The sequence below is a fragment of the Labeo rohita genome, chromosome 7, assembly GCF_022985175.1.
Source record: "Labeo rohita strain BAU-BD-2019 chromosome 7, IGBB_LRoh.1.0, whole genome shotgun sequence".
Classification (NCBI taxonomy): Eukaryota; Metazoa; Chordata; class Actinopteri; order Cypriniformes; family Cyprinidae; genus Labeo; species Labeo rohita.
In genome coordinates, this window is record NC_066875.1 from 45,003,837 (window position 1) to 45,015,029 (window position 11,193).

At 27.6% G+C, this 11,193-nt stretch overlaps 2 protein-coding genes across 4 annotated transcripts in view; one reads left to right on the forward strand and one right to left on the reverse strand.

Moving 5' to 3' along the window:
• Positions 1-11,193, forward strand: part of lrrk1 (leucine-rich repeat kinase 1) — a 105,306-nt gene that overhangs the window by 49,691 nt on the left and 44,422 nt on the right. For all 3 annotated transcript variants that reach the window (XM_051113596.1, XM_051113597.1, XM_051113598.1), the window contains 5 exons: positions 1-277; positions 397-568; positions 2,700-2,869; positions 4,286-4,425; positions 5,989-6,247. In XM_051113596.1, coding sequence (XP_050969553.1) covers positions 1-277; positions 397-568; positions 2,700-2,869; positions 4,286-4,425; positions 5,989-6,247 — 1,018 coding nt within the window. The remainder of the gene's footprint in view (positions 278-396; positions 569-2,699; positions 2,870-4,285; positions 4,426-5,988; positions 6,248-11,193) is intronic.
• The window catches only part of snrpa1 (small nuclear ribonucleoprotein polypeptide A'), a 199,101-nt gene that overhangs the window by 16,927 nt on the left and 170,981 nt on the right, over positions 1-11,193 (reverse strand). The window lies entirely within an intron of this gene.

The window sequence follows — 11,193 nt, forward strand, 5'->3', positions numbered from 1 at the left end:
CGATCAGTTTCCTCATCGAGACCGGCACCATACTGCATTTCTCCGATACCAGTCACGGCCTGTGCAAACTCTACTTCCTGGACGCCGTGTGGCTGTCCGAGTGTTTGGAGCGTATCATCAACCTGAGAGGCTCGCGCTCGGTCGCCCGTAACGGGGTCATCAAGGCCGAGGACCTGCGCATGCTGCTGGTGGGCACCGGATTCACCCAGCAAACAGAAGAACAGTACTTCCAGTTCCTGGCCAAGTTTGAGATCGCTCTACCAGTCGCAAGCAACAGGTAAAAACTATGGCTACTTCCATTTTTCTATTTTCCAAACTTTTTACGCTTGTTAAGTGTGCAGTGTTTCAAACTTCAAATTTTCCCTCAGAAGTAGTTTTTTCTCTCTTTTTCTTCAGTTATTTGTTGCCACACCTTTTGCCCCCCAAACCTGCCCTGGACATCCACGGCTTTCGGCACCAGAGCAACAACGCCATCCAGCGGCATTTCAAGATGAGCTTCGTTCCCGCGGGATTCTGGGAGCGCTTTATAGCCAGGATGCTAATTAGTTTAAACCAGATGGACGTGCAGGTAAACACACACTCTGAGATGACAAGCTAACTGACCAATAAAAGTCAGTCAATTACAGTCATTGCAAGCATAGAATTAGAGGCCACACGCTGACAGTGCTTCAGACTGGGAGCCCACAGCAATCTGTGAAACTGCATGGTAAGACGCTTTGCACGCTTTTGCAGGCAAATTTTCCCTAAATAGCCCTATACAAAAAAAAGGCAAAATTTGGTTATGTGTATATGGCTGTTTGGGGAAAAATATAATTGCCATTTTTTTTTTTTTTTTTTTTTTTTGAGTGTAAGAAAGTCACATTACAAAGAAAATGTATGTATTTATTTATTTATTTATTTATTTATTTATTTATTTATTTATTTATTTATTCCAAAAGTTTGTCTATTATATAAAAAAAATAATGTATTAAAGAATAATAGTAATATATAATAATAATAACAATAATAGTTTTTATTTATAATATGTCTAAAAAGTTCTATGTGATATAAATATTAAACAATGATTAAAAATATTAAACAATGTTATGACTATAATTATGACAATGTGAATAATATTATTATATTATATTATACAAAATAAGAAATATTTAAAAAAAATATTTAATAAAATTAAATAAAAATAATAAAAAAATAATAAAAGTCCAACTATAAGTTGTATTATTAATAGTGCAACTATAATCAACTCTATTTTTGTGATATTTTTCTATAAAAATAGAAATCATTTAAGAAAAATAATATAATTTTACATCATTTTTATATTTATGCATGACTGTAATAATTATAATTGTTTTATATTATATTATATTATATTGTATTATGCAAAATAAAATAATTTAAAAAATAAAAATAATCTAATAAAAATCTGACTATAAGTTGTATTATTAATAGTGCAAAAATTATATTATATTAAATTATCATTATTTAGTTTTTACTTACTGTAACAAATAAAAATTTAAGAAAAGTAGTGTAATTTTATATTTATTTTTTTATATTTATGTCTAGCATTACTGTAATAATTATAATAATTGTTTTATATAATATTATAATATAATATTATACAAAATAAAAATATTTCAAAATATTTTTTAATAAAATAGAAATAATCTAATAGAAATTTATTATAAATATTAATAGTGCAACTATAAAATTATATTATATTAGATTTTCATTATTTTTGTTTTTACTTAAAAAAGCCATTTTTGTGATATTTTTCTGTAAACATAAAAATCATTTAAGAAAAATAGTATAATTTTATATAATTTTTATATTTATGTCTAGCATTAGTGTAATAATTATAATAGTTTTATATAATATAATATAATATAATACAAAATAAAAATATTTCAAATTTTTTTTAATAAAATAGAAATAATATAATAAAAATCCGGCTACAAGGTGTATTATTAATAGTGTAACTATAAAAATTATATTATATTAAATTATCATTATTTTTGTTTTTACTTATTTTTGCGATATTTTTCCGTAAAAATAAAAATAATTAAAGAAAAATAATATAATTTTATTTAGATAATTTTTACATGTATGTCTAATATGACTGTGTAAGAATTATAATAATTGTTTTATATTATATTATATTATATTATAGTATATTATATTATATTATATTATATTATATTGTTACATTAGATTAATGCTTCAATTGCTATGAATCATTGTATGAGACCAGTTTGGTGACAGTGCCAAGTGTTAAAATCTTTCGCGAAAATTTCATGTATTTCTGAGGTCCCACTTTTTACTATTTTGGACCAGTTTTGCATGTGGTTTTGTTTGTTTCGATTTTCCTCTTTCAGTGTTCTGCTTTCGTGAATCTTCAGCAAAATTGGTTCAGGTCAGACACAGACAAAGACAAAACCACTCAAATACAATTACTGGATTTTATTCTCCAGAAAAGCCTAAACAATTTTGCTGGCAGCTACACCAAACGGGAAGTGAGTCATTATCTTGGCAAAGCTTTTGCATATTGACACCATTTTTCTTTGTTTTTATCAATGCCACATTGTCCTGAGAACATTTGTAGTTCTCAGGTGAAAGTGTCATTGAAGCCGATCGCTGTTCATAGTTTTGGTTGGTTTCGTTTGACTGGTTTTGATGATTGTCTTTGTGATTTTTCATAATAGGCATTTGAGACCAAAAAGCCCACGAAGAACCAGAGGAACCGAAGTACGGTGATCTACAGCTTTGCAGGAAACCAGCAGCGCAATCGCTGCAGCACCTTCCGCGTCCGTCGCAGTCAGACCATCTACTGGAAAGAAGGGCTGCTAGTCACCTTTGACGGAGGATATCTGAGGTTAGTAAGGGTTTGTCTATTTATAAATTGCTAATATAAATTATATTTTTATTTAGTAAGGACATCATCATCAATAGTCCATGTGAAATCAGTGCTTCAACCATAATGTTATGAAGCTATTAAAAATATTTGTGAAACTTTATTCAAAAATTTCTTCTTTCTTTTTGGGTGAAATATCCCTTTAACTAATAACATGTTTTTGCTAATTGAAATAAAGATAACATTTTATGAATTACCATCATTACAAATAATCATTTTAAACCATTTCTGAGAAAATACATAAATAAAATGAACAAGTAGATAAATGATGATAATAATAACCAATTTAAAAAATCTCTCTCTATATATTAATTAATTGAAAAACCTTAACTTAAATGAAAAATCTAAATGTTGTAAATATAAAAGCTAAATATAAAATTAATAAAAATGAATAAAAAAGTAATAAAAATTATGAAAGCATAACAAAAATTTAAAAAATAATAATCTTCCTATTTATTAATAAGATGAAAAACCTAAACTTAAATAAAAAAATCTAAATGTTGCTTTGACGACTGAAAATACGAGTGAAATAAAATAAATTAAAGCTAAATATAAAATAAAAAAAATAAAAAAGTAATAAAAATTACAAAAGCTAATTTTTTTTATTTATTAATTAGATAAAACACCTAAACTTAAAAGAAAAATCGAAATGTTGCTTTGACGACTAACTGAAATAAAAATAAATTAAAGCTAAATCTAAAATTTAAAAAAATCAAAAAGTAATAAAAATTACAAAAGCACAACAAAATTTAAAAACATAATTATCTCTCTATATACTATTTAGATGAAAAACTAAACTTAAATAAATTGAAATGTTGCTTTGACGACTAACTGAAATAAAAACAAATTAAAGCAAATGTAACATTCTGAAAATCTAAAAGTAATAAAAATGACAAAAGCACAACAAAATAAAAAAATGATCTCTCTATATATTATTTAGATGAAAAACTAAACTTAAATAAAAAATTGAAATGTTGCTATGACTACGAGTTCGCTGCAAAACATTATGGGATTACCTCCTCTGCAAAGGGTACATGTGTTATAACGTAAATAATCAATCAATAAATGCTACTAAATAAACAATAAAATTAATGAATTGCTATTTCATGCAATTTTTGAGAAAATACATAAATATCAAGATGTTTAGTGAGTGTTGTCAAAAGGTTGAAAAACATAATATTAATAATAATAATAATAATAACCAACTAAAAAAGTAAATAAAAATAACTGAATAAATGAACAAAGCACATAACATAATTACTAAAACTTAAACAAAAATTTCAGTGAATATTTACAAATTAAATGATCATTTAAAATATTAAAAAATGTATAATATTATCTAAAAAATACTAAAATAACACTGTTTCTCGTCCACAGCGTAGAGTCGTCTGACCTGAACTGGAAGAAAAAGAAAAGCGGAGGCATCAAGATTATCTGTCAGTCGGAGACAAGGGATTTCTCAGCGATGGCTTTCATCACAGATCACGTTAACGCTCTCATAGACCAGTGGTTTCCTGGTGAGGACGCCTCCAGATATTATTCTCAATCAGATCTCTGATATATTAAATCTCGTGCACAGTAGCTTGAATTTGTTGGTGTAATATAGACATTCCCAGTGAATGCAACTGATCAAACATTTACCATCAATGCAGTGCAGTGCAGTTCTTCCATGCACCGTGAGCTATTGCATCAATATAAAATGTGCATCACATTTTTTTTAACATTTAATTATTCCAGATGAAAGCTGTATTGAAAAACAGTACTAGGCTAAGATGATAAAACATGCAAAACAGTCATAAGACGGAAGTCCAACAGAAAACAAAACAGTGTCATAAATCGTGTCATAATGAGAGTGTCAAGGTGATGAACAAACATCCTAAACCCGTAACCGTAGGGTATTAATATGGACGTGCAGCTGTTTGTTGCCGCACAGACGTTAATGTTGCACTGTGGGAGTTTGCTGTGCGTCAGTGCCGAGCTGCTTCACAGTATTAACACGCTGTCAGTCAGCAACACAGGTGCAGCGCGAACACAAACACACGCTAAACTCTATAGATGTGATCAGGAGTCAGACCGTAGTTTATGCAGCCGCAGTGATTGATTCATTAGTCCACATAAAGCCTGTTAATTACAGCACACACCTGCTGCATTCAGCCGTTACCCAGCAGCACTTCACATGTCACACTCTACACAAATGTTTGTGGGTAAACAAACCCCTGCTGTATGAGATTATTAACACGCGCATGTAATGCTGATTGTATGTGTGCGTGTTTTAATCATGTGATTTTTCAGCCTTTTGACAGCACTGAATATACACTCAGTATATATGTATTTGCTCAGAAATGTTTTAAAAGGGAGGTTTATTTATCTATTTATTATTTATTTTTAATAGTTTATTATTATTAAAGATTTATGTTATTTTCAAAAGGGTGATTTATTTATTTTGAATTGTTTATTATTGTTATTATTATTATTATTATTAATTACAGCTTGATATTTAAGTATTTGCTCAGGAATAACTTAAAAGGTTATTTGTTTATTATTTTTATTTGTTTATTATTATTATTATATACAGCTTTATACTTATGTATTTGCTCAGGATTTCTTAAAATGGTGATTTGTGTATTTATTTAATCATTAATAAATAATTTAATTTATTAATTGTTAATTATTTATTCTTAATTTATTATTATTATTATTATTATTAATAATAATAATAATAGTTTACATCTTGATAGACCATTTGCTCAGAAATTACCTAAATTGGTGTTTTATGTATTTATTAATTAAATTATTTTTAATGTTCTTTTTCATGTTGTTTTTTTCCTTTTTATTGTTTATGTAGCAAAAAGTTTATTTTACAAATTATTTTACAAATTATTTTATTTTATTTATTTTATTTTATGAGGAACCATCATTTCTGCCTAACTAGCTATTATTGAAAAAGTGAATTAAAAAGCTGCATTTTAATAACTATGACCTTTAAAATCTCCCATGATTAATGTCTTTTTATCTAAATATGAGCATCCATATACATACATTTATCATTAACATGCACATGATGATCTCTCCTTGTCCAGCGTTGACGGGCAGCGAGAGCGACGGCTCTCGTCTCATTGAGCAGTATGCTCCCTGTCCGTACTGCAGCTCTGGATCCCGACTGTCCGACCCGCTGCCTCTGTCTGGCTCTAATAACAGCACCGTCCACTACTTCAACATGGAGGACTGCGTCCTGGCAGCCGTGGAGAAGGAGCACATCAGCTGCCCCAACCACTCCAAACAGCCCGTCCCACTACAGGAGCTGGTGCCCGAGCTCTTCATGACCGACTTCCCTTCACGGTAAGTTAAAAAATACATTTGACCATCTTTTGACCTTTTTTTAATACTATTATACCAGTTATGAACTGGTGTGTAGCCTATAAAGTGACAAAAGAAAAACCACAGACCTTATCAAATCAATTGCTAATCAGTACAGATGTAAGTGCTGTTGTTTTCCCACCAAAATTACGTCACTTCCTGGACGATGATGTCGTTTAAGGAACTCGTTTTGTTAGGTTTTGTAAATGCTGCAACCTGGTCCTGATAAGTTATAGCATACACATAAACAAAAAGGCTTTCGGTGGGCCGCTCTCTCGTCTCGGCATGACGTGTGTGTTTTCTGTGCAGTTGTGGCCCATCACATAAATTGGATTATTAATTCTGAAGTTAAAATGGAAACAGAATCTGCGGGTTTGAACTGCAGCTCTCGTCTTTGAGCCACGGCAAACAAATCTGTTTCTCTGCGGCGCGGGCTGAATTAAAGTCCCGCTGGGAGCTCGAACTTTATATTGGAGTCAAAAATCACATCATTATGAACTGATAAATCTCAAAGTTACTACATTTGTGCGTTTGGCAGAAGCTTTTATCAGAAGTGACTTACAATGCATTCAAGGTTGAATTCGATGTGTTGCTTGGGAAATTAAGCTGCAAGCTTTTAAATCCAAAGCAGCAAACATACTCATTTTAATGTGAAAATCCATCAGAAATTAAAAAGATGAATTTGTGATGGTGTGATTTTACAGACAGACCAAGTTGTTATATTTTGATTTACAAAGATATTTTTTATTAATTTAGAATAACATTAAGATTAAGAAATTCGTTAGAAAAGGCCAGATTTGCATTTACCAAAAAAAAAAAGTGTAGTAATATTGTGACACATTTGGCTCAAATGTTTCAATAGAAAAAAAAAAAAAAAAAAAAAAAAAAAAAAAAATATATATATATATATATATATATATATATATATATATACATACATATATAAGACAAATATTATTTATAACAAATATAATATATATATATATATATATTCTTCAAATATAAAAAATTAAGCTTATTAATGAATAAACACTAACAAATAATACTAAACGAACACTGCTGGCACACTTAGAAGATATTTGTTATTAATAATCTTATCTTTTAGTTTGTGTCTGTTAAGTTCTTTCATTTATGGTTTATTGACGTATAAGGATTTTTAACAGGCCAATTTACAAAATATTGTATTTTAAAATACAAATTATGAATGTTGTATACACAAAAAAAATCATATTAAAATATAAAATTAAATTATTTTAGTGTTTTTTTTTCATCTCAATGTATTGGCCATAGCCTTAAAAAATGTCATGTGGTGCGACCATGAGTTGTATAAAAATTAAATTAAATTCCTTAACATGCTTAACATTTTTTTTTTTTAGATGTTCTCAATAATTAAAGTGTTTAGAAACCAAGTATTTGCATTCATTTTGAGTTTTTGTAAATAATGATCTCATGTTTTTGTTTTATAATTTTAGAGTTGCCTTCTTAAATGTAGTTAGCAGACTTATTTTTCCTGTAAACTGCATAAAACTGATAAAAGTGTTTTGAAAATACCATTCACGTAAGCATGCTGTAGCAGTGATTCATATTTTAGCCACAGAAATGAGATATTTTATTTTTTATTTAATACAGTTATTCCTGTTATTGGTTGCACCACATGACGAGTGGTCGCTCCAAATGACGCAAATGCCTTATATCATTAAAAATCTATTTAAAGAAAAATGGTGTGAATTGACATCTTTTCAGGTTTATGATACCCTTATGAAGTATTTAATTTTCTGTATTATCCAAAAACAGGCATTCTTGTGTTACTACAATACTTTTGGTTTTAAAAATGTGAAGCTGTGTTTGCTTTAATGCTAAACGTATCACATATTTGTGATTAAATGTCTTCTGGTTTGCATCCATCAAGTTACGAATCAAAAAAGAAGATAAATCAAATTAGATGAAGTACCATTCATTTATTATGTGTTTAATTGACCGTATTATCCAAGTAACGGACATCAACATGATTCAATCTCATGCTGAATTTCCAGGAAGAACAGCTATATTGTGATGAGATTTTGGTCACTCTGCCCATGCATAAATGTCCCGGTTTGACCGCAACACCACACTTACAGTGTAAGAATAAGTTGGAAAATTGCTGATGCAGTTGTTGGTCTGAATAAATAAGGTTTATCTGCAAGTAAACAAAAACTGCTGATCATGTCAAAACAAGTTAATGCTCATTAGGACTGCTATTCACTACAGGCCTGTTATAAAGTCTCTTTAAAGATAAAGTTTAAAGGTCACGATTTGTGAGTAAAGCAATTTAGCTCGACCTTATTAGTAATTCCAAACGGTATTAAGAACATATTCCAGTAATTCCGCTGTTACCATGGATCTATTGTTTCCTACATAGGCAGCAAATTTAACCTTATAAATTACTAAGCTAATGACTCAGTAGTCAGCATAAAAAAAATGTATTGCATCTATTGCCTGTTGATATGGTCTGACCATGTATGTACTAGTTTGATTTTATATTTATACAAATTTATATAATTAATCTTATAACTATATATATAACTATAAAATATAAAACCTTTTGTTTGTGTGTGTGTGTGTGTATATGTGTATATATGTAGATAGGTATGTAACAAAATAAAACTGAAATAAAAATATAAATTTTATTTAAAATTGTATATATAAAAGACGTAACATTTGTGTGTGTGTGTGTGTGTATGTATATATATATATATGTATATATATATATATATATATATATATATACACACATATATATATATATATATATATATATATATATACACACATATATACATATATATGTGTATATATGTGTGTGTGTGTGTGTGTATATATATATATATATATATATATATATACACACAAAATGTTACGTCTTTTATATATACAACTTTAAATAAAATTTATATTTTTATTTAAGTTTTATTTTGTTACATACCTATCTAGATAGATAGATAGATAGATAGACTGATTGATTGATTGATTGATTGATTGATTATGTAAATTTAAAGCACTATTTAAATGTAAATTTAATATTTAACAATTTAAAACTAAAAATCATAAAATTAAATATAGAATTTCTTTATTCTTCACAATAAATTATAGAAATGATTAATTATATAAATTTAAAGCACAAAAAAACTAAAATAAAAAATTAAATATATGATTTATTCGTTCTTTACAATAAATTATAGAAATTATAAATTATATAAATTTAAAACTAAAAAAGAAAACTAACAAAAAATAAAATATATAATTTATGCATTGTTCACAATAAATTATAGAAATGATTAACTATATAAATTTAAAACTAAAAAATAAAACAAAAAATATATAATTTCTTCATTCTTTAGAATAAATTATAGAAATTAAATATATACATTTAAAGCACACAAAAACTAAAATAAAAAAATATATATCTAATGTCTTCATTATTTATGAATAAATTATATAAATTGTTAATTATAAATGTAAAGCTATAAAATTAAAAATTATATTTTTATATTTTTATTATTAAAATTTTTCTTCATCTAATATTGTTTTATTTTATTTCTATATCGTTTAACAAAAATCATTTTAAACTTTTTGTTAACAATGGCAACACTGGCAATTATTACAATTATATCTCTGGCATCAGAGTAAAAACTGTATCACATTATGAAACACTCGATTTGAAAACAAAAGGTTTGCATGAGCTTCATCCAACAGCCGTGTGGCCCGGAGACATCTTTAATTATACAGAAGGGATGAATGATTTTACCAATTATTTATGTGATTATGCAGACAGCATAATCCTCTTGGCTTGAAGTCTTATAAATGAGTGTTTCCTGTTAATATCTTTGCCGTGAGTTTGTTTCACACAGCAATAAGGAGAGCATTGAAAGCATGTGTACGCGCGATCAGCCAGCGGAGGCGGTTCAAAGCGCATGTCAGATGAAATGACGTTCCCATATGGAGCTTTAATGGGAATGATTAGGAGTGACGGCTGACTAAATGCACTTGTTTTAATTTGACAGACATTGTGTTACATTCAACAGCGACCACAAGAATGGAGTTGGAAAGAGAGAACAAAGCTTCAGTTAATGATAGAGATCTTACAAAATGTCAGAATGCATGTTTGTAGTTTGGGGTTTTTTTTCTTGTTTTTTTTTTTTGTTTCTGAAAGAAGTTTCTTGTGCTCACTGATTAAAATATAGTAAAAACAGCAATATTGTAAAATATGATTACAAATACAAATACAAATATTCTTATTAAAATATCTGTTTTGCATTTAAATGCTGAATTATCATCATCATTACTCCAGTCTTCAGTGTCACATAATCCTTCAGAAATCATTCTAATATGCTGATTTGCTGTTCAAGGAACATTTCTGATTACTATCAATGAAAACAGTTGTGCTGCATATTTTTGTGGAAAACTTTTTTTTTCAGGATTTTTTGATGAATAGAAATCATTTGATCTTTTTATTCATGATGATATACAGATTTTTTTGAGAGTTTATTAACACTTTTACTAAACCTTTTACTAAAAGTCTTACTTACCTTAAACTTTTTTAAACTTTTCCTATTTTTTGAGAATAATATTTATTATATTATTACATTATGTGTAATATTATATAATGTATTATTATGAAAAATATATATGGAAAATAAATAATATTATTGATTGTATTATTTATATATATATATATATATATAATGCATAAAATTGAAACATTTTATTATATAATTATTTATGTGTAATTAGATAAATATTTAAATATAATTAAAACAATTTTATATATATGTATATATGTAATTTTAGAATCATATAAATTAATTATAATCTATCTAATGTTTTTATTATATATATATATATATATATATATATATATATATATAATTTATGATTTATTACCTAATAGA